The 25,351-nt window shown below is 28.1% G+C and overlaps 1 protein-coding gene across 4 annotated transcripts; it reads left to right on the top strand.

Annotated features, from left to right (window-relative positions):
* The first annotated feature begins 2,336 nt into the window (after positions 1–2,336).
* LOC107436218 (zinc finger and BTB domain-containing protein 41-like) lies at positions 2,337–24,751 on the top strand. Of its 4 annotated transcripts, none has more exons than XM_016047841.3 (3): positions 2,337–2,455; positions 3,451–3,567; positions 12,115–24,751. In XM_016047841.3, exon 3 carries the CDS (start codon positions 12,177–12,179, stop codon positions 15,393–15,395), a length of 3,219 nt encoding a protein of 1,072 aa, XP_015903327.1. In that variant the 5' UTR covers positions 2,337–2,455; positions 3,451–3,567; positions 12,115–12,176; the 3' UTR covers positions 15,396–24,751. The 4 variants fall into 4 exon arrangements, with proteins under 4 accessions (XP_015903327.1, XP_071039691.1, XP_042899550.1 ...); XM_071183590.1 differs by having other exon boundaries at positions 3,451–3,612; XM_043043616.2 differs by having other exon boundaries at positions 2,416–2,649.
* The last annotated feature ends 600 nt before the right edge of the window (positions 24,752–25,351 follow it).

The following is a 25,351-nucleotide window of genomic DNA, read 5'->3' as shown; positions in this document are numbered from 1 at the left end:
ATGTACCTTAGCAACTTAGATATACTAATATAGATTATGTCTTGGGTTTTTTTTTTTTTTTTTTTTTTTTTTTTTTTTTTTTTTTTTNTTTTTTTTTTTTTTTTTTTTTAAGGGAGAGTGTACAAGGAATAACTTTAGCAGGCGTTCAAACTTAGCATCATATTCTTCAAAAAAAGTTTAATTCCCAACAAAAAGTTTAGTTATTATATGGTTAAGTTTAGTTATTATATGGTTATGGTTTATTAAAAGTTTAGTTATTATATGGATTGCATAGGACGAATTTCAAAAGTCTAATTTCACGAAAAACTATTCTAGTAACCATAATTATCTTAACAATGGATAATATGCAAATAAAACCATTTATAAATTAGTATACGGCTTTAAAATTGAATATTCTACAAGAAGATAATATAAATGATAAAAATTAGAAATTGCCTCTTTTCCTTCTACACCAGGGGTTTACATGTGGTCGAGCCCACAATTAAAAACAACAGTCAAATGCCGGGCTGCAGCTTTATTTATTTGTCAAAATTTTATATAGGACTCTTTTATGCTTGAAAGAACATTAAATATTACTGTCAGATTTTTATCAAAGTTTTTTTAATAATAAGGAACAAAATAGCAAGCATTACAAATAATACTTGTTGCGTATCATTTTAAATCTTCTCTTAATCAGAAACTTAGTGACAAGATTTTTTTTCTTTTAAATTTAATTCTGTCATAAATTAAGATTTTTTTCAACTTATTAAGAATTATAGCAGCAAAATTCTCGAGCATCTGAAATAAATTTTTTTCTTCTTTTCCACTCATGCGACATTCAACTCAAGGAATTTAAATAAAACATGGTATTCATTCCTTCTTTTATGCGTTTTAAAATTTACAAGTGTAAATAACTTCGTCCAAAATGAGTGGTTTTAAAAAGTTAATTGAAAGAATTTCTTCGAGAAAATTTCTGATACGCACGTGCTAAATTATATTCACAAAATACAAAAAAACAGAATGAAAAAGAGCAACAATGCACGATTATTTTTGTATTTGAATAAGTGTTTTCTTTTTCTAATAAATAATTTCTGGATGGACAAATTTTTTTGTACCGTTGGTATGTTAAATTTCAAAGAAACGAAGAAATTAGGTTTTTTTTAAGAGAAAGAAAAGTATTTTAAACCCATATAGATTTCTTACGTAAATTATCTGCAAAAAACCGACAACTAATATATTTCAGCTCGCGGGCCACACAAAAAAGGCTTCTCTGGCCACCAATTGGTAACCACTGTTCTACACCAACCTGGTACTAATTCGTCAAAATGTGTGAAAAGAGGGGAGCGAAGGGGTAACTGTCACAGGCATTCAGCTAAAGGAAACAGCTATTTGATCTCCAAGGATACGAAAAGTTTAAACTCTATTATTCTTTGATCATGAAATTTTATTTTTCAACAAATTCGACTGCTAGCAAAATATTTTGGTAAAATACTTTGCCAAAACACGCGTTACATTTAATTAAACACGTGATTAGCATTTAATTAAGATTTAAAAACAAATTTGACACTCATTTTTTGGCCAAAATTACGGATGCTTGAAATAAATATGTTTTTACTATACAAGAATTTCTGTTTACTTATATACATAAAAATGCATTTAAAATATAATTTAAATCCTTAGAAGTATTTAACTTTTTACCGTTTTTGTTTTTATAATTGGCTTTTTTATTAGTTTTTCCCTCTTCAGAGATTACACACCTTTTTTCAGGAACATCAAAGATAAAAGCTAGCCCCGGCTTCCACGCACTGCAGCAAGCCACTGCATTCTCCTTATGTGGTTGGGTGGAAAAACTAAGGGATTGATTGAATTCATCTTTTCATATTTGTTTAAAAAAAATCACCAAGACAGCTGTTTAGTAGCATCTTACTCTCAAGTTTTGTTTTACTACTGAAATAATAAAAAACTTTTCAGGCTGTATTTGCTTTAAAAATCCAAACGCAAATACGATTTGTGTTTTGGCTTTTGCGCTGACGCACTTTCTTAGCTTTCAATAATTTAAGGACTGTTTAGCAATATCTTTTTATAAAAGCTGATATAATAAAGTGAAACCTTTCTTCTAGTTTTGAACGATACACTTCTGTTGCACTTTTCCTGAAAAAATATTTTTAATACTTCAATTGTTTTTATAAATTAAATTTGTTAATTATTTTGATATTTTAAATTTCTCAATAATTGCGTCATTTAATTTACGTAGGAATTTGTACTTCTGAAGAAAAAAAAAATTATCAGCATTTTTTACATTTTTAAAAAAAAATTTAATCTCGTACATAATAGTTATGAAATTTTTATTAAAATTTTAAAATTCATATTTTTGCAAATATTATGGCAATAGTTTCTGTAGAAGCTAGCAGAAAGATGGCGTGCTCTTCGAGAGCTAAGATGGAATTGTTTGTTTTGAGCTATCAAAATGCTTGAGGCAAGTGAAATAATTTATTTAAAATATAGTTTTTGATTGCTTTGTGTTAAATTAAGTCTGTGATATATTCAAAACACTATTAAGTTTCCTTTGTTTCAGATTTCATATGATTTATGAAATTTCATTTTTTTTAAAAATGTAATTTTAAATTGTTGTTACGCCTAGCTAGGTAATAAAAGAAATTCCTATCCGAGGTGATTAGCGTGCCATCTTTTATTTTTTTTATAACTTGGAATATTTTAATAATGAAATGTAGCCTATTTTTACCATTCTAGAAATTAATTAAATTTGGTTAATTATGCTTTTGTACTTAAATTTCAGAAATATGTCGTCTTATTAAAAAAATAAAGCTATCTGTTGAATAATTTATGCTAATTACATGTTTTTGTTTATCAAGCTTCTATCAATAGTAGTTATTGTTGTTTAAAAACTATATAGCTTGCTCTTTATTGATATTTACTGCCGAAAGTTAAAAAACTTTAGTCTAAATTTAAAATTTAATAATTTTTAAAATAAATTTAAATATTTACCACTCCCATCCAAAATTTAATTGAAGCTTAGGGTATCAAATCTGTGAATGTTGTTGTGTTTATTTCGCTTCTTAATTTATTTTAATTATTAGATCATGCAAAGTGAGACATTTTTGTGCTTTAAATAAATTTCAAAGCAAAACTCGGTGTCTTTTTATAAAAATCGATTCTTTTATTCTGTAGGTATTAAATAGCTTTGTGTGATTAATAATATTTTCTTTTCAGAAATTGTTAAAAACTCCAATATTATTTATTTGCATCAAATAGTTTTTAAAATCTGATGCTTTTTTAAAAATGCCATAGTAATTTTAGGAAATTATGTATCAACAAAAAATATTAAATATTGAATGTATTTGTTGTAGATTATTTATTTAACTTGATATTTATCAAATGAATTATTTTGACAGTATTAACTAAGAATCTTAGTAAAATATTAAATGAATAAATGTTTATTTATTGTTGCAGGTCTGTACAGTACTTCTGCATTAGCAAGTTGTAGATGTTATGCATTCTAAGAGTTGAAATGACTTCCAAGTTATAGAGAACTTGTTTGTGAGGAGTTAAAATGCTATGCATTCCAAAGTATGTTATAATTTACACTTTTACAATTCTGTTTTAATTTGTTAGGTAAGTTATAAGTTTGATAAATTATATCTTTAGTTATAAATTTAATGTAATTGTAAAAATTTTTTAAAAGTATTGAGTTTTGTATCTCTATGTTTATTGACTTCATGTATGTTTGGATTAAGTTCATATTTTTCAATTTTAACATATAGTTTTGAAAAGTTATTGTTTTGGAGAAATTTGAAAGTATGTATTTAATTTGTTTTGATTATTTTACTTAAAATTTAAATTATTTAGTGTAATGTAATTTCAGGATAAAGATCAAGTTTGTAATTTATCTTTGCAAATTTGGATTTAATTTTATAAATGTTTTTTCCTTTTGCTTGAAAATATACACATTTCATTAAAAGTATGGTTTATATTACTTTTCATGTGTATAATATTATATAATACAAATTTTCTGACACATTTTTTAAACTCTCATATTTGATCAACTAATTTGTTTAAAAGAAGTTTAATGTTTTGAATTCACTATTTGCGTACAGCAGAAAGGGCTAAAAAAAAATTTTATGCTACAGAACACCTTTTGTTTTGGAGTAAGTGATGGCAAGTAAGAAATCTGTCATTTATTCTTATTAAAAGATTACTAAACACCATTACAAGCCTCGTATGATCCTATTTCATAAATAATTTTAAATTAGCTTGGTTTTTTATTTAAATAATCGTTTTCTACTAGTTTAGTTTGTTCTTAAGTTTGTTTTGGTTTTTATTATATGATTGACAATTATCATTGATTCAGTAAGATATGTTGTGATGGTAAATCTATCTGTTTATCACAAATGTTAAAAAATTAATTTAATTAAATAACATCTGTCATCTTGTTTTTGTTACTTTTGCTTGCTTGGTTGTACCATGCCCTGGCCTTGAATTGTAATTGCAGTGATTGTTAATGTCACAATATTACTATCTTACATTATAAATTATATTCAATTGATCTTTTAGAATTAGAAACTTTTTCTCCTTTTAATATTGTATTTTGATCTCTTTTTTTTTTAAATAATAATTTTTCAAGTGTTGTAAATGTTTAACTAAATCACTTCTGTAACCAACAAGGTCGTGAAAGTTAAGGCAGTTTTTACTACTCATCTTGGGTGGGCTGGGAAATGAGTACGGAACAAAACACCTATCCTTTATGAAAGTTTAATGCCTTAACCATTATGCCACCACTGCTCAATTCTAATCAATCTCATAATTGGAAATATTGTTAAATAATTTTTTTTAAATGAAATAAGTCAATTAATATTCTCCAACGGCTTGTCAGCTGTAGGTGGATATTGGTCTTTATTTTCATATTGATATTTTGTTTACGATGTACAGTGTGTAAAAAAAAAAGAAAGAGAACTATCCTGAATAACTTTTGATCTAATGATCAGATTTTTCACGTTTCAGGACTCGATATTAATGGTTCGAGGGGGTAACCTCAAATACGCTAATTAATTAGTACAGACATTATTTTAAGTTGCAAAATAAGTATAAGTTGTAAATAAACATACCTTTTTTTTTTTCAATGGATTTTAATTTCTAACAAACAAAATATAGGGATAGCTACAATCTTTGAAATATGGCCCTCACCCTTTGGTCAGGAGAGCGATCCAAAGTTTGGGCCCCTTAATGTTAATTTTACTCTTTGCGTATTTTGCTTTATCTGGAGAACTTTTTTGAGCGAATTGAGGCATTTTTGCATGTAATTATAATTTATGTCCAAAGCATCTTAACATACCTTACTCAATTTCTGACACATCTTTTATCATTCCACAACACTTCGTGAATGCTTCAATTTTTAAGTCTTAGTTAAACTATATTGGCATTTCTATATAGTTTAACTTGATATTACAATTAATAATGACTCTGTTATAGAAAAAATAAATCGTAAGCTATTATAAAACTTAAATCATGATAATGACGAACAAACTTTATTGTGAACAATCGCCTATTGTGAACAATCGCCTGTGTAACTCAGGTTTGATTTTTTACATTTATTTATCAGGTTTTTAGTTTGGAAATTGGTTTTATCAATAAGACTACTTCTCAATTTATTCTTGATAAGATTCATGCTTAAAAATGATTGTTCACATGAATATGTAGATCTGAATATGAAAAGAACAGCAAATGCTAGTTTTTTGCAGCTGATTATATGAGTTAGGAATACTACTGTGTGTGTCAAAAGTTAGCATGTCTTTCTTCTCCAAGTCTTTCAAAGCAGATCAGTTGTGCTGTAAATTAAGCTCACATTTGTTTTTTTTTCAATGTTACCTATATCAGCACTAAGACGTTTAAATATCAAGCTCCATAATTCTTTGTTTCTTAAATCCAGCTATTTGATTTCAAAGCTGCCAATGTAATACAGAAAGAAAAATGTAATTCTATAACAGTAGTTATGAGGTTTTTCAGCAAAGGCTAGTGTTGCTTTGATGTTTCTGAAACTTTTGAAAAACTTCTGATATTTAAAACTAAATTGAAATGGCACATATCAATATAATTTTCTCTTTCGAAATCTTGAGCAAAAAGAGATAATTTATTTTCAAAGAAAATAACTTCTAACATCAAAAAAAAATTTGTTAATTTTTCCTGTAGTTTTTAATTGAGCTTATTTTCGATGAGATGAAAAGTTTATCATGAAAATATAAAATTTTTGGATCTACGGATCCTTTGTTTGTTCAGAATAATAAACATCCTTTTCGAGGAAAGCTTTTATTTCTGTTAATATGGACGTGAAATATTTTCTCTTGATAACCACTTTACTTTGTTATTTAGCAGAAGATATGCATAGTCACTATCCATTTGAACTAAAATTTAAACCGTCGGTGATTAAGAAATTTTATTGCAATGGAGTCGATAATCTTAATCACCATTTCTATAATTTTGCAAATTTCTTCTGGAAATGTTTGTACTCAGAGCTTGTCGTGATTGATTTATTTCAAAATAGTAGCATACTCGTTTTTTACACTGTTCATACTTTTCTCCCCGTCTATTGTAGTTGAGACAATTTTATGAAGTGAAATATGTTTTTTAATGCATCCAATTACAGCATTTGCTGTATCATCTTCACGTGTTTGACCTTTGAGAAGCAATAATCTAAGTTATTAAGAATCTCGGGGTTCATAGTAGTCCTGAAGAGTTAGCGTGAAAAACTGAATTCCTTTATTGTCTTTTTTCCCCCAGAAGAACTGATGAATTTTGGAAAGAAGCGTTTTCTTAATTAACCCCATCTTTTCTATAGAATACTTTTCTAATTTTCTCCTTTTACATATCCTCAGCCAGTAAATTTAACTATGTAACCTGTGGCAAAAATTTTTCTGGCTTTCGGCGACAAACCTCCCTAGTACTCCAATTTCTTCAGGATATTTTTAAAATTAATAAATATGTTGCTAATTTTAATTTTTATTGCAAAGTACTTATGTTATAAGTACTTCGTGTTTATGGAAAAAAAAACTTCACATCACATATAGAATAAAACTAAATGTAATAATTATCAAAGAATTAATTATATTATGGGTGATATTTCCCTTATTTTGAAGAGGGAGAAAGTAATAATTTTTTCCTTATTTGCGTTCTACCACCAGTCATCACATTTATAAAAATAAAAATCGTGAAATCTTTGGCAGTTAGGAAAGATCGGCAAAGTGTGGATTTACAACAAAATCCCCTGAAAGACTCATTTTCAAAAAAAGGGTAATTCATGCGTGTTTCAAGATTCACTTGGTGTAATAAATAACATATTAAAAATATCAGATTTTAAGAACTATGTGGAATTCAATAGCAAAACTGGCAAAAAATCTTTTGAAAGATATAATATAATCATTCATCAGAAAGTAAATGCTCTATTGCGAGATTCAAGTTTCCCATCTTGCGAGAAATAAATTTGAATCTTTAAAAACTACATGAAAATCAATAACTGTCAACTATAAAAACACCTCGTGGATTTACGATACTTTTGGCGTAAGTTGAACGCATCAAAAAGTTATTATTTAAATACATAATTTTAAAATTGGGTAATCAAGTGTGCAATTTGGATTTCCCATTCTGTAAAAAAATAGTATGTAAAACACTTCAGGATTTTTTTTATAAAAAAAATAGCAATAATTCTAAACGAAAAAATTATGAATCTCGAAAATAATAACTGAACTATAAAATACAGTAGAATTATAGCTTAAGAAGTTCCTGCTTTAAAAGTTTTCCCGCATAAGCAGCTATTTCTCTAAAAAAGAACCAAATACCACAATGTTAAATCTACCTTTATAAAAAGTTTTTTTTCCCCCGTTTAAGAAGTTATCTCATGCTTCCATTTTTTTAAACTTTTTTTTTAACTTTATATTAAAAATGTTTTATTTCTAGTTTACTTACCAATTTTTGTTACTGAACGGTAAAGTATGCGAAAAGTAAAAAAAAATTGGTGGTGATTTATTGGGAACTGGTGTGAACAAAGAAATGTGAACTGTTCGATAAACAATGAAACCAATAAAAATGTGGGAAATCACTTGGACATTGTGTCCACCATAAATGAAAGTCAGGAAGTCTGATGGGAAAGATACATCTAAACCTTTAGCAGCATTTCGTTAGAAATCTTCTTAGTGTGAAGGTTGATTTTTGTTGAAAATGTCCTGTAAAGACATATAACGTAAATTTAAATCTCCCTGTTACTACGATAAATAGCATTGTTAAGAAAGACATTATCTTAAACTCTTCTTTTTCTGGTGCATCCCCAGAAAATAAAAAAAGTGTATGGTAAGAAATGTTTAACAAATCAATTTTAGTTGGGCCCAGTATGAATCGAAGGCGAATGCGTTAGTGAATCTCATAGGGTGGACTATTGTAGTTTCTTAAATATTGATTTATCTCTTTTATGTGATTTTAAAAATTGATTCCAATCATCAATACAATAATCACATCATAGAATTTTTAGATCATGCATTGAGAGATTATCCTCTAAAATTACTTTGTATAAAGTGGCTTATTCACTGTTACACAACTACACTCAACTGTAAAATTTGTTTAACTGAAATCTGAATCGGGCAGGAAAAAAGGTATGTTTATTCAAAGAAAATGTGTTTTTGTGTTTAATTTCATAACTTAACAAATCTTTTGCACTAATTAATTAGCATATTTGAGGTCACCTCCTCGAACCATTAAAATAGAGTCTTAGGTGAAGATTCGATTATTAGACCAAAAGTTATTCTGGGTGGTCCATTTTTTATTTTGCGTACTGTATATTAATGTAAAACAATTAATTAAAATACACATAAAAATATCACTGAATAGTTATAAAATTGAATACTAATATAAACTATGAGATTTCACTTGACTACTTCACTTCTGTCGTAAATGCATGTTCTTGACTGTATTATTTTTGAATATTAAGTTAATAAAAATTTAAAAGCTTCAGATTACGGAGCTACTAAGTCAAAAGAAAGAAAAATGTTTTTAAAATAACTAAATTATATAATATTTAAAATTATTTACATTTTCAAGCATGTGGATTTAGTGACATTTTTCAAAAATCATTTTTGTTTATGTGAATTTCTATCCAAATAACTTATATGTTCTGCATCTGTTGGAATCCCCACGGAGCTTAAATGTTTCAGTGAAGGTAAAACTATAAATTTTCTTATAGCACGTTTTTAGAAGTTAAGAAGCGAATGTCCCATATGTGAATCGAGGTAATGAAGAGGTTAAACCACTGTCTTCCCTAAACGTTTTCTGAAAGGCGGCTCACCCTGCTTACCCTTTGATCCTAATAAATGCACCCTCTTTGCCCTTTATGTAAAAGTAAGCGCAATCCCTTAAAAACACTGCCTTTTTTTTTTTTTTAATCCAGATACCATTTTGAAAAAAAATTTATTTATAGGTTTAATTATTGATAACTAATAAAAATATTCATTTTGTTAGGGTTATTTTCAACTATGCATCTTTAAATATTTATTTTCTCATAATTTTCAGTTTAATTTATGGAAAAAGAGCTTTCAATTAATAATTTTTTGCTAGTTTACTTTTTTTGAAGAAAAAAAATATGCACAGAGATAGCATTTTAGCATGCCGTTAATTATTTTTATAAACTACAAAGTTTACTCTAAAAGTTATTAAGCATAAAATTCAATTATTACATATTACACATCTTGATAAATCTTTACAATAAGTGAAAAATCAAAGTCAAACCCTTTCAAAACTCAAAGTGCCCTTTTCAGGGAGGAAGTGCCTTGCCCTTTTTTATTCCCAGGGAGAACTCTGTTTAAAGTGATATGTATTTTTTATTTTAAGATTGATTATCTCTAAAAATAAAAGTTTTTAGTGGTGTGGTTGGGATTAATCATAGAGAAAGAAATCTCTCTGCTGGTGGATCATTTCTTTTACTGCTTCAGATAAAGCCACTTTAGTTGCAGATCATAAACAACAATTATAATTTCCAAAGTTCTTTATTTTAGATGTTACACATTGGTCAGCATTTAATACTTTGAATCAATCCAAGGGACTTTAATTTGTTGTCTAACATAGTGTACCATTCTCAGCCTGATTATTTCAATCCATCAAGCTGATGTTCGAATGTTTTAGAAGGCACACTTCATCTTTTTTTAAGAGAGAAAAACACTAAGTCCTTTGAGTTGTTTCATATGAATTTCTTCCTTTAAATCTCTGTTGACATAGGCCATTATTAAGTCTAGTTGATAACTTGTTTTCTTTTCAATAAGATATGACGGTTGTAATGAAACTTAATCTTGAAACAGGTGAATAACATTCTTTAAAATCTATTCCAGGCTTTTGAAAACATCTTTTAGCAACAATTCTGGGTTTGGATTTTTGAGTAATCTGAAATTTAGTTTTTAGCACTTATTAGAACCAATGACATTTTATAAGCAGGTCTTGGCTTTATTTTCCAAGCATTTTGTTTCATCAAAGTTTCATAGCTTTTTTCTAAGCTAATTTATTAGGCCCAGCAAGCTCTTCATCAAAACTTAAGTTTGTATGGTAAACATCAGAAAATAATTAAGTATTTTTGTTTTCTTCATTTTGATTTTAAACTTTCCAGGATCTGCTGGAATTTCCCGTTTGTAAAAACTTTGGTCTGATGGAGCCTGTTGCATCTTTGGGCTACACTTGATGTCAGGCGAAGAAGGAGGAATTAAGCTTTTATTTTCAGAGCTGTTGGTTGACGACACATCTTTCACAATTGAAAGCGTCATTCTTGTGTTTTGGGAGAAGTCAAATTCGCAATTGAATTGATGTCACTTTATTTTGGCTGTTCAAAATCGAATTTAAGTATAAAACTCTTCAGTGAATCTGATATCAGGTCAAACAATTATTTTTTTTACGTTTTTATCCCACAGTCTATAAGCTTTCATTTCTGTAAATAACTGACAAAAATATGCTCACTTCATCTGGAATCAAATTTTGCATTTTCGCGTTTATTCAAGACATAAACTTTCTTTGAAATAGGTTTGGTTTCAAAAATCAGTTCATAATCAGTTAAATTATAAATTGCGTTGTTAGTAAGAAGTGGATTTTTTATATCTGTTGCGCAGTTTTCAACTAGGACCCAAAAACTCATCCAAATTGTAAAAGTACTGATCTGGCCATTTCAACTGCTGTTTTGTTCAGCCTTTCGGCAATTCTCTGCTATTATTAAGAACAGCTGATTTTTCTGTCCGGTCATCTCTTGATCTTATAGCTATTTGGTAATATTTATGTCAGTCAGGGTTACTATATGGCTGTAAAAGAGTCAGTAAATCATTGTCAATATTAATTTCAAGTTCTTTCAATTTATCCACTAGGGTGAAGAACTCTATAGTCGCTCATTAGTTTTGCTTTGCTCATTTTTGTTAGGAGTAGTTGCTTCAGCACTGTTGCTTTGCTGGCAGGACCTTTCAATTCATATATTTCTTTCAACTTATTCTATAATTCTTGGGAATTTTTACAGCTCTTTACTTAAGATATCATACTTTCAATTCATACTTGTGAAATATCAGCTTCAGCTTTTTGGTCATTGGAAATCCATTTGGCGATTACATCAGCTCCTTGTACAAAGTTAAATTAACTATAATTTGCAGTTCAATTATACTGTTTTTTTAACTTCACAAAGTTAGTTTAATTGCTTATGGAATAAAGAAAAAAATTATTTTTATTGAAATATTGCCGTGTATTGCAGAAATGTAATCTGGGATTTGTAGAAATTTTCTTGGAATTTTATTTTTAAAATCTGAATGTGAACCTTAGAAAATAGGTGATGCTGACTGCTAAGCAATCCCTCCTCAATATGCATGTTCGAAAGAGAAGTTTCTTTTAGCATATGAATATAAAATGCTTATAGCAATGCGAAAAATTCCAAGGTCTTCATCAGCAGATTCATTACAAAAGTAAACCAATTGGCTATTGAAGGTAGCTAATAAAAAATGTGTGAATATAAGTCTAGTATTGTTTTCATGAACGTTTAATGTTTGACTTGTTTTGAGTTTAATTCAAATTATAAAATTCCTGTATTATTCTAAATTTCTTTATTTGCATTCTCTTTTTCAGATATTAGTGTAGTGTTTGAAATTTGCTGACTTGTCCATAATTGACTTCTTAATGCTTAAAAAATGAGTGTTGAAGGTGAATGCGAGTCAAAACTGGCATCTGTTTCTCCAAATATGCAAAGTGATGCTTCAACTGATGGCGATGCAAGTATTACATTGAATACATTTATTTCAATTGACAAATCTTCCCCTGTTCCTCAGGATGCTGCTGTAAGTTGTGAACCTAAAGCAAAGAAACGGCGTAAGCAAAGTAATCCATTAAAGATTCAAAATGCACCACCTTCTCCAAAATTTGATTTATCTGCTTATGAGATGGTGGATCAATCAGAATCTATAAATAACCAAAATACCTATGATTTTGAGGAAAGCGTGTTGAATCAGAATCAAAGCTATTTGACTGATAAAAACAAAGGAACTGAACCAACATCTCAGAAAGGTACCCTTTCTCGTGTCACAAATGCCTTACTTAACAACAAAGTTAAAGAAGCTGCCAGAATAAGCAGCAAAAGTAAAGAATCTTCCTTACAGTCTTTGACAGATCTCAGTTCTCCTGAATCTGGTGAAGATGTTGTTTCCAATGAGTACAAGAACCCCACACAAAATATATATCCTAACATTAGTTCTTTAGCTACCTACAACCCTGTAGATATTGCCAATGATGCCACAAAAATTGCAAATATTTATAACTTTTCAGATTTTTCATCTCCTTTACAGCAGGGTAACATAAATTTGTCAGTTTCACAGCGCAGTTTTGTAACATCCAGCGGTGTTAGAGTATTTAACCCTGAAGCTTATTGTGAATTGTGTGAAAAAGAGTTCTGCAACAAGTATTTTCTCAAAACTCACAAAGCAAATAAACATGGAATATGCTCTAATGAAAGTAGTCCCAGTGCCTATGGTGGACAGCGACTCTCGTATAAAAATATGCATTTGAATCCACAAGCAGCCCAACAAATGATTACTCAAATGTGTGAAACAGGGGCTACATTTGGATCTGCTGATTCCTATTGTAATATATGTCAGAAGTACTTCTGTAACAAGTATTTTTTGAAAAAACACAGGCAGAATATTCATGGTCTTTTTGATGATGTAAATCCAAATATTCCTAGCAGTATACATGTACCTGTTATATCATCGCCTTTGCCATTAATCAGATCAGTCAGTCAAGAATCTAAGTCCACTGATAATTCTACTGGAAACATAACCAAAGACGAAGACTCTCTTAATGTTAGTATTGAAAATATCAAAAATTCGTTAAACTGTAGCCTACCTCTTCTGAATGGTTCTAGTCCTCATACATCTCAGAATAAAAACACAAATAGTATTAATTCTAAAGAAAAAAAAACTGAAAAGTTCTTATGCGAATTGTGTAATATAGAGTTTTGTGAAAAATGTTACCTCGATGCTCACATGATAAATAAGCATGTCTCGGCTAAATTGATGAGTAATGAATTTCCTGAATTTTCAGAGGTTGGAAAAGTAGAAACGAGTGAAAAAGTATCACATACTGATGAAACTGATGAATCCAAAGAGTTCAAAGGCCAAATGTGTACACCTTGTATGAAAAACTTCACAAGTGCAGAATCATTTCAAAACCATATGTTAGAAGTTCACGGTGCCTCTTTGAAAGAGGAAGAGGATGTCTCTCTGGATCTTGCCAGTCAGAGAAATGGCCCAAATCTTGAAAATGGCAGCCTAGTTCCTCATGAAAAGTCTCTGAAAGAAATGGATAATTCCAATGATTCTGTTACCTACAGTTGTAACTTATGCTTTCAAAAGTATAAAGATCAAAAAAGTTTCTTGACCCATGCTGAATCTGATCATGGTATAGTTGGTAATGCTGCAATTGAAGCAAGTAATTTGGTATGTGATGCTTGTCCTGAACAGTTTTCAGATCGCATTGCCCTCTTGTCCCATAAGTTTAAAGCTCATGGCATTATTCCTCCTGGTCTTGAAACTCATATTGATAATGGAGACAGTGAATACATTTATTATCAAGGTTTGCGTCATAAAAGTAGTGGCAGTAGCTTCTGTCAGATTTGTAATAAGGAGCTGTGTAATAAGTATTTCATGAAAACGCATATGCTGAAAATGCATGGAATAGATGTTGATAAAGCACTGATTGAACGTTGGCCTGCTTCAACTGGTGGTGTTTACTGTGACATTTGTCAGAAATTTTTGTGTAGCAAATACTTTTTAAAAGTTCATAAACAGAATGTCCATGGAATTGTTGATGAGTCCACTAAAATGCTCACGGCTAGTGATAATCCGTCGTGTGGTAGCACTTTGTCTATGAATGACAAAAAATTGCCTACAAACCTATCACAGGCGACTAAAATGAATAACACAAGTAAAGAATCTCTAGGAAATGATGATTTTATTTCTAAAAGAAGCAATGGTAGTACCTTGTCTTGTGAAATTTGTGGTCAAGTATTTTATGACAAACTTGCACTGCAGGTACATCTGGTTAATAAACATGTAAAATGTAATGATTCTAAAGCTTTCCCAAATCTACTTTCACAATCAGAAGATTCCAAAGAAGCTCTTACAGCAGGAATTTTACCTTGCCCATGTTGTTCATTTGTAAATTTAGAAGATAATGAAAAGCATTCTCCTATTAATAGTTTAGAAAATAAGATGATATCATGTATAGTGTGCAGTATAACTTATTATCAAAATGACTACCATACTCATCATTTAAGCCATGGAACATCATTACCAATCGGGAAAAAGATGCCTAATTTTGAAAATGGTACACACGATGATTCTGCTAACGGCTTTGATCTCTCAGGGAATAACAATGAAGTTTCAACAAAGAACAGTTTGCGACCTAAGCTGAAAAGATTCCGCTGCAGTAAATGTGACAAGACATTCCGAACCAAAACGAAATGTTTGCATCACATTCAGGTTATGCATAAAGTTAAAAAAGGCCTTTCAAACCAGTGTGATTCGCAAAGCCCATCCAAAAAAGCAATGTTGAATCACAGTTTTCGAAAAGTCGATCACAAAGGTCCAGAGAATGGTACAAGCTCCTTGTGTACCAAGGAAACTGATGAGAGAGCTGCTCTTTTAAGCTCTGGTCTTCCTGAAGGAGCACCATTGCCTGTGCCATACTATTTGCCTACAAATTCTGATGTGATTATGCAGCCTTTTCATCTGACTGAACCTAAACCTGATGAAGCTACTAAGCAAAACATATTTGTACCAGCTATGGTGTTTCTTCCTGTTAGTCAAAAAGTTTCAGAGAAACTCACTGTTGCATTCACCTTAACTCCTGCTTGAAGGATGTTAGATTAGTTTAGTTACGTCTCAGAGTACTTCCTGGTACGAAATTGCAAAACAATTATGAACTATCCTATGTAAAGCATAGACGTCTCTTCATGATTTGTATTCATTAAATCAAACGATCATGATCATTTTTTTTCTCTCTTAGAGAACAAAGTCAACATATTTGCCTTTTAACTGATAGCAAAACTGAAGTTTGGGCATGATTAAAAGTCCATAGGGTTTGAATGGGTATTTTATATTAAATTCCATACTTTATATTTCATTTCAGATTAATTCAAGAAAAGAATCATTCTACTTTACAAAATGACATGAACTGTCAAATAAATACCTCAACCTTAGTTTTCAGGTTCAAATTTTTCATTGACAATAAAGTCATATTCAAACATTTTTTATTACTTAAATATTTTACCTCATTTCTGCTTTAAGCATGCCCTTTTCTACCTCGGTAAAGTATTGGAAAATGGATTTAGGGTTCAGTTCTTGTATTAATAGTTTATTTAAATTAATACATTAATTTATCCTTGTTTTATAATTAAATTCAGGTTTATGTTATTCATGTAAATTTTAAAAAAAAGCTGTTATGTTTGATAATTATTTTCGGTTTTGAAACTTGTTTTTAAAATTTCTGATCTGCTTTGAGTTTTTTTTTTTTTTTTTCAAAATTTCTTTCTTTTTTTAGAAAAATCTGAAAATTATTGATCTCTTAGAACTGAACTCTAGTCATTTTCATTAATTACTTTACAGTTCTCGCAAACAAAGATATAAAATGTTATTCCTATTTTGATGTGAATTTTTTTATGTTAGTGTTATTGATCTAATAACTTAAATGTATAACAATTTCTAGTTATTTTCATCTTGTTTTTTATAAAAGTCCGACTGTAAAGTTTGTTTTAATGTAATATTTCAAGATATGTGTAATTAATAGAGTATTTGATGGTTCTTAGAATTGCAGTGACAGAAAGAAAAAAATGACATTGTACATTACATAAATGCATTTTGTATTACAAGTTTTACAGAACCCACTATTAGTAAGAATATATTTAGCTTTTATGGATTTATATAGTGGTTAAACTTTTATTGATTATTTGACTATGATTATGAATTTGACTATGATTATTTATTGATTATGAAATCTTAATAATATGAATGATTATATATTTGTTCATTATTTAATGTTTTAATTAATCTTAAAACTATTTTTATTTGCATTTTATGAAAATTACAGGAGTGTTTGTTTTAAAAAAGAATATTTATTCCTATGTTATTTTTTACATTTAATTTTATGTTAAATATAAATCCAAAAAATGACAATTTATCGTAAATTATGTTATGCTGAAAATTAGTTTTTGGTTTTAAACTTAAGTAGCAAAATTTGTAGTTTTTATCTAATTTCTTTTATAATACAATCATTTTTTCATTTAATTATCTTTATAGAATTGCTGTCAACACTATTGAATTTTCATTTTCTCTATTTTTCCAAGTTTTCTATTTTAATTGAACATTTTTCTAATATTTGGATATTTTAGAAAATTCTCTCAAACTTAGAAGTGTCCTAAGAAAAGTTTAAAAATAAGTCCCTATCAAAATAGATTTTTTACTCAATTTGTTACTTGCATGAGTATTTAAATATTATTGCTATATTTAAAAGATACTGATTGGTTTGAATCATTTCTTTTTTTTCTTCTTGATATTCAAATTTTTTGCTCAATCTCAACTTTTTAATTGATTTAAACATGTTATGAGTTACTTAAATGTTGAATTAAATATCTGTCACTACTTTATATTGAAATCAACTTAAATTTTGAGTTGTGTAATATAGGTTTTGTATTTTATTGACCAATCCTAATAGTTCCCTGTATATAAAATAGTTAAGATACTAAGCTAAATAGTTAAGATATTTATATTATTTCATAAAATCTACTAGATTCTTTTTTCTTCCCTTTCCATGTTTGCATGCTATGTTATTGTATTATTTCAAATTATTAATACATTATGAAAAAGCTTTAAAAATTTTTATTTCAAATAACAAACATTCCTGTCATTGATAAATACATTAAAAAATATATTTCTCAAATTTAATGCTGATTTTTAATTATTTTTTTAAAGATATACATATCACAATTTAAGCTTAATTAAGGAATTTTATAAAAAAATAATTAATTGAAACACATCAGTCTTTTGTTAAAACAAATCAAGTATCTATTTCACTTTTCATTAAGAAAAAGAAGTCATGCTCATTTTCTTATCTGTTGGGTGTGTTTTTAATTTTAAAAATTTTTAACCCATGCAGTTTTATGGAAATTACGGGTTTGATATTTATTTTTAATAAGTTGACCAGTTTTGTTATGAATAATTGTTAATTGTAGAATCTTTATCAGCTGCATCCCTCTTAATGCCTTAATCCATTATAGTAAAATCAATTTCAACTCTTGTGATATGATTCCAGTGCTGACTCTAGATTTAACAAAAATGATTATAATAAAATAATGGAGTTTGCATATATGTATATATGCATTATGGTATTGCAGCTAGTTTGTTGAGATTCAAGTTAGTGTAATAACAGAATTGCACTTTGTTATGATTATGTATTATTTCAGTAACTACCTATGCAAATTATTTGAATATTGCTTTAGCTGACTTATATTTGTTTAGAATAAGTAGTTTTTTCTTACTTTCCCTCTGATATAGTTTTTAGCAGAAAATTAAAATACCATATCCGTGTTTCTCATCGTAATCCTATTTCTCACTGGCGATCAGTTGCAACTTGTTTTGTTCTCTTAAATAAGTTTTCATTTAAGATTTAATTAAATATATCTATGCTAAAAGCTATGCAAATTTAAAATAGAATATCAGAATTTTAAAAAAAAAAAACTTTGGATCATAATCGGCAAATGTTGAGAAACACTGCAATTATGTCAATATGCTCTTTTATTTATTTTTTTAAAAAAACATATATATTCAGTAAAAACATTTTTGCATTGATTTTTTCCACAATATCATAGGGCAATTTCACTGCTGGTAATATGAGATATGCATGTTAAAAGGAAAAAAAGTATATTGTAAGGATTTTTCTCTTACTTTCTTTGTACCAAATATGAATTGAAATAGTTACATTAATATCTCTAAAAACCTCAAGCAGTATATGTCTTGTTGTCCTGCATGTTCTGTGAAATTGCCCTATAGCAGGACTTGTATTTTTTCTTCTTAATTTTATTAATTTAGTTTTTCTTTAAATAATTTATGAAGCCTAGATATTCAATTTTTTTTAATTACTAAGTTTTACTGAAAGGAAACAAATTTAAAGCATCATTGAGTATTGATAATGATATTTTAATCTAGTTTATTTTACTTCTGAAAACTATAATTAATAAATAAATGCTTTACTTTGCCTGTATTATTTCACTGGCAAAAATTTAGTTTTAGAAGTAAAAGTAAAGCAATTATTTTTTAAAAAAAATCTGGGAGTGCAAAGCATTTTTTTTCTGAAAAAATAATATTTTGCAATATTATGAGATTAATATTTATTATTTATAAATATTAAATATTCTTCAAAAAAGTAAATAATGTATGTACCTAATAATTACCTGTTACTCATTCAATACCAAAATAATCAAAGTAATGTCTGTTTTCATATATTTTCCCTTGAAAAGCCAGTATACATTTCTGTACATAAATTTTGTGTATAGCTCATTCACATGTATTTCCCATGTATTTTTATTATGTATTCCTTTATTGTTTGTGTTGTGCTATATTAGGAGTTGTTAAATGTTTGTGGTGTCCTTTTCTTCTCTACATATATTGTTGTGAATGTTTTGACAGTCTGCTGTTAATCATCATAGTGTGTACAATACATGTTGCATAAAGTACAAATGTTTTCAAAAATGCAAAGAATGAATTTAATGGAAATCAGAATAATTATTGTCTATATTAGCTGATACCTTTGTTTTAATGTTTTAAATTTTAATCATGCATTTCAATTTTATTATGGTAATATACTTTTGTTACATTTTTCTTTTTTAAGAAAGAAAAATAAATTCATGTTATTAGTTATTTGAAATCAAAATCCATGTTGAATTGTATTAAATTGTCCTTTTTTACGCAATGATTTTTAGTCCTTTTATTATAGTAATTGAAAATTACTTAAGTGTTTAGTATTGTTAATTTTTTTATTGTCACCTCCATGTTTGTAGATTTTAGTGACAGTTTCAACTTGATTGTAATTTTTTTTTTCTTCTGTTGTTCGCTTATTACCTCTCGTTTAGTTGAAATTATTAAAGATATATTTCTTGAAATCAAAATTGGTGTAAATCAAATTCATATTTATATCTGATGTATTATAAATCGACAATGCTTATTAAATTATAAGCTTAATTCTCAGGTTTGAATTCCAAATTTGTTGCAATGTTTCATTTACAATTGCATGCATCTGTGTTCTCTCTGAATGCTTATTAGGATGGGATGAAAAACATTTATTTTATTCGCTGTCACTATAGTGCTGAAAAGTTTTGTATTTTGAAGAAGAAGAGAATGACATCAAATTTTTCTATTCCTTTTTCACATTGCCTTTTAAGATCTTGAAAAACTTACAATAAATATTTCTTTTTTTAACAACAATTTGTTTTCTTTCAAAATTTTATATCAGGCAAAATATGTTTTTCTTTCTTCTTTTTTTTTTAAAGCAATACTTTAATTAACTATGTGAGTTTATATGTTAAATATGCAGTTAAGTGAATAATAATAATTTCTGGTGAATTTTTTTTTTCAATTTCAGTTCATGTGAAGTTTATCACCTGATTAGTATTTTTTTTTTTTTTAATTTTGCATCATTTCTGTTTTACTACACTGAACAGTAGCATTTTAATAGCTAAGTTACTTTAAAAAAACTTACAAAAATTATTTCTTTTATTTTTCAAAATTTTTAGCATTGTTTTCCGCATTAAAGTATTGAAGGAGTAAGGTTTTTCAGTCCATCCTATTAAAAAAGAAGTTATGTCTGTATTAATCGACTGTGCAAATTCTTAATCAAAATTGAAGTGTTTATATGTAGTGGGGAAAAAAATCAAAATTCTTGTGATGTGGTTGCTCTAAAATATTTAGTGTGCAACAGTGACAATCTAGTTTTTGTATGGTTCCAACCAGTTAAATTATGCAATTTAAAAAATAATAGGGATGACTTGTATGGTTTTATCCCATCAAAATCAAAATAATTCTTCACCTTTTATTATTATATATTATAAATACCTTGTACATTGCACTCTCACAAGTCTTAGCTATTTGCAATATGTCTTCATTGTCTATGACTGCTTTATATACAAAGGTAAATCCAAATTTTATTATTATTAGTAATATTGCTTGCTTACATTGTGTATAAAATATATTGAGCAGCAGTACAACTGCTATACTTGTTGGTTAATTATCAAAAATAATTTTTTTAAAGGTCAAATGGGATTAAAAGTATATGAAATGCTTTACTTTTTATTTTTTAAAAGAAAGTCCTAAGTATAATACAATGTGTTATATGAGAAATTAATTTTTTTTTCTTTCAGTTATTGCTCTGTCAGAAATAAATATTCATCATTTATTAAATTAACAAAATATTTCAGCAACATTTGGTGTTAAATAATTAGGATATGTTTAAAGTAAATATTTAGGTTCTTAATCTAACTTTATTGCATTCCAAAGCAGTGTAAAAATCTGTTTAAAAATATTTCAAGTATAAATATTTATTAGTATAATAGTTTATGCATGGCAACAAAATACAGATATGTTACAAAAAAAAAATTATAAATTTTTTTTCTTCTTTTTTTTCTAAAATGTTTCTACCTTACTTAATCTATTTTTTTCTAAATCTTAAAATACTGACACATTCTAGTAAAAAGTATCTGGTTTATGTACATATACCCTCTTAAAAGTTCTTCCATTCTTATTTTAAGTTCAAAGTAAGTTGGATTATTTACTTCCAATTCACTTAAATTCTTCCACCTAAATTCTTCCTCGATTGCATTTTTTAAATACTCCATACTTGCCTTTATCATGCAATACTCTTGTAATACAATACAAATGCAATAAAGTGAATGAAAAATTTATTTTCAAATCCATCTTTGTGTATTTGAAGTATGCTTCCAGGTATTTTTATTTAAAGTTAGTTAATCAAATTATCATTGTTGTTCCTTATATGTGAATAGTTTTAATCAAAATTTACTTGTTTATTGGATTTACCTTTGTTAAGCGATCTTTAGATATGTTATATATATATATACTTTACCGCACTTTGTGAGCTGTAATGTGTAGCGACTTTATTTATGTGCATAACACCAAAAAATAAGAAAAACAAATCAAAAATTTCTTGCTAGTATATCATTCATCTTGATATAAAAGTAAATATAGGTACCTCATTGTGAGACTGTGTGCTGTAATGTATATGAAGTTATACCTAAGATAATAACAAAAAAGTGGCTTGCATATTTTTATACTATGCATTCTAGTTACCTTTATAGTGCAATAAAACTATCTAGCATTTTTAGAATATTGTAGATTTCTATGTTCGTTATGGCTGCTGAAATATGATTTTTGAAATATAATAATATAATTGTATTATCTGTTACAGCTGAAAATTCATGCTCTTAGTGACCTGAATTTTTATACATCTATTTACCTGATTTTTATTTCACTGTTATTGGAATTAAAAGTAGAAAAAATGATAGAATTTCTTTTGCAGGACATGAGGCTAGTATACATTATATTTTTTCTTTTTTGGATTTTTCATCTTTTGGAAATACTTACTTAAATTCTATTATTTTTTTTTATTATTTGTGAACCAATTTTCTTATGTCTGTCTATTAAACCATCAATTGGAGCTTTGGTTTGTTGCTTTAGATTCCACCAAATTTTGAAGAGAAAAAAAAACGTTAAAATTAATTAATTTTAATAATAATTTTTTCCCTACAAATATCGAAGACAATATATATGGAGTCCAATTAAAAATGCTAAATAGTGCAATGGTTCCAGCCAAATGCCACACATAGCTTCAAGTACCTGAATATTTTAATTTCTAAATAGCAATATTTTTGTTACTAATTGTTGTAGAATCCTTTCAAATATGCATTGTCTTGGATCTTCTTAAATATTGTTCATTTATTTAATGCCTGTTTCCTTAATGAAACTGATAGTTATACTTAAATTTTTTATCAAAACTGAGACTTTTAATCATTACACTAAGTTAATTGTTTAAAGCATACATCCACGTGCAATTTATTCTCCAATTTCATGCTGAAAAATCTGTAGATAAAGATTGTTCTTTTTAAATGTTTTATTTTTGGTCTGCCACTTAGTGTCATTTATCACAATCGTGCTTTTGTTGAGCCGTGATGGCTCAGGGGATAGAGTGTTCGCCTTCCAGCTATAAGAATTCCGCATCTGGCTTGCACCGACCACGGTGTTGAAATAAAATGTCCTAAGTGGTAGATGGATCATGAGTTAGAGTACCCTTGCCGCCAAGCTAACCGTGGGGGGTTTTCGTGGTTTTCCTCTCCGGATAACGCAGATGCGAATTAGTTCCATCAAAATGTCCTCCACAAAGGCAAAATTCTTCCAATATTTGATCCAGGAGTTTCCTTGTCATCTGGGATCAAAATTACAAGGCTATGGAGTTGAACATTAGTAGTCGTAAACTCAAAAATTGGGTCGGCTGTTCAGCAACGGTTATTAAATAAAATAAAATTTTATTTTTGTTTCATCTGGGATTCTAAAAAAATATATGAATTAAAATACTCTGGAATATTCAGAATGAAAAAAAAATGGCTGAAAATTAGCATTTAAGGATTAATATTTTTTTTCCCCGATAATATGTTGGCAGATTACAGGATTGGTAATAGTGCAGTTTAACTGTAAAAATCTAATGTTACATATGTTTTTTGGCATAAATCTTGAATAAGCTCCTAAGTTTTGGTAACCAGGCAGCTTTACTTTCTAAATTCGCTTAGTTTATACATAAATTAATTTGGCATTATTAATTAAAATTTTTAAAGCATGACCAATCTTAATTTTAATCTAACGTAAATTTAAACTCTGCAACTAATTCCCACTTTTGGCAAGATTTTTTGTACAGTGTTTTTTTTTCCTTCTTTTTTATTTATACATAATTCTAATTCAGCAGCCATTATGAATACTGCATATATTCTTGGTGAACTGTTTATATATGTGTAGCCTAAGTGCTTCTTTATAACCAAAATTCATTTTTACTCTATAATTTATATTTGGGTCTTTTATTAAAGTATTTTTAATTTATTTCTTTGATTTTTACAAATCTGTATTTTGTTGTAGCGCGATGTAGTGCCATTGTATTGTTTCTTCATTTTTCGTGCTTCACTATTTTTTTTTTTTTTTAATCTATGTATATATACTGCGCACATTGTGTTATAATTGTTGTTTCTGTTACGAGTATATACCTCAATATTTTAGTTGGCGTAGTTGTTTAATACTCCATTTTTTGTTTACATTATTTAAAGTCTCTTAGACACTCATAACATAATTTGAGAATGATCTTTAATAATATCTCATTCATGTTTCTTTATTATTATTTTTTAAAAGTAATTTAAGAACAAATATTGTTTGAAAAACTTATTTCCTGATTTTTGTTTTTTGAGCATCAACGTAACGTTAGAAATATTGTTAATTTTACTCTAATGTTATGAGGTAGTAAATGAAATGGATTTATAAAATAGCAATTACCTTGTATGTTTCTCAAAATCATGTTATGATTGTCTTGGTCCGACTTTTCGTATGTTTGTTAAATCATGTTGTTATTGGCTGAGAAATGTGAAGGGAGCTGTTAGCAACCGAAATCCCAGCCAATCACTTCACAATGAACTGCTAAATAATTCTCAGCTTGAATGTCTGTGCAAACAATCTCAGGGCTTTGTGATCACGTTTTTTGCAGTGTACCTTTAAGTGTTCAACTTGTAAGGGACCATCCTTTCAAAATAAGTGAATAAAAAATAAATAAAAAAAAAATCTATATATATATATATATAAAAAAAATGAAGGAACGTCTGAAACCAAAACCGAGCCATGTGTAATGTTGGCGTTGATGAAGAAGAGATATAAATCAAACTAGGTTTTTGTAAGCAGCCTTCTAGTGCATAACGGGTATTATCCATGTTAAAATAAAAAATGTGTACAGATTTTTGTATTTCATATCAAGTAAATGATATTGCATGCCTCAGAAGTACATTATTTTCTGTGTTGAGTACTACTAATTATGAGTATTTCAGTTACATAGAATCTTGTATACTATACACTAATGTTTAATGAATTACTCGTATTTCAAATAAAGTCCACTTCAATTTTTATTCTTCCTTTTATTTATGTATTTTGACAGGGCTGATTGTGATCCGGAAAAAATCCGGATTTCCGTATTTTTCGCTAACCGTCATCCGGAAGTTTCCGGAGATCGAAGGTTCAGATGTATCAAAAAATCATTGATCACAAAAGTTTCCGGAAATCAAATTTTCAAAGGTGGAACTTATAAAAACACAGTTTATTTTATTTGTTTGTAAGGGAGAGTCAGAGAGATACTTTGTAAGCTTATATTCAAGATTAATATAAATTTTTTATCAGTAAATAGTTATTATAATCATAAACTCAAGAAAGAAAGACATATTTGTAAATTTCAATTACTTCTCCAGGTCATCATAGGTATGTGTAAAATTTTAAATATATTTTAAGAAAACTTGNTAAAGTTGCGAGGCCCCAGAAATTCTAAAGTTGCGAGGCTCTAGAAATTCTAAAGTTGCGAGTTGGAGGGCTTCAAGAAATTCTGATAAGACTGAGATCATCAAGACTCAACGTCTGACTTTAACCAGCAACGTCAAAAAAAAAAAAAAAAAAAAAAAAAAAAAAAAATTTTTGTCGAGTCATTATAATGATCACAGTGGTTTTAATCCTTAATC

This window comes from Parasteatoda tepidariorum, chromosome 7 (genome assembly GCF_043381705.1).
Source record: "Parasteatoda tepidariorum isolate YZ-2023 chromosome 7, CAS_Ptep_4.0, whole genome shotgun sequence".
NCBI classification, from domain to species: Eukaryota; Metazoa; Arthropoda; class Arachnida; order Araneae; family Theridiidae; genus Parasteatoda; species Parasteatoda tepidariorum.
This window is presented reverse-complemented; position numbering and strand designations above follow the sequence as displayed.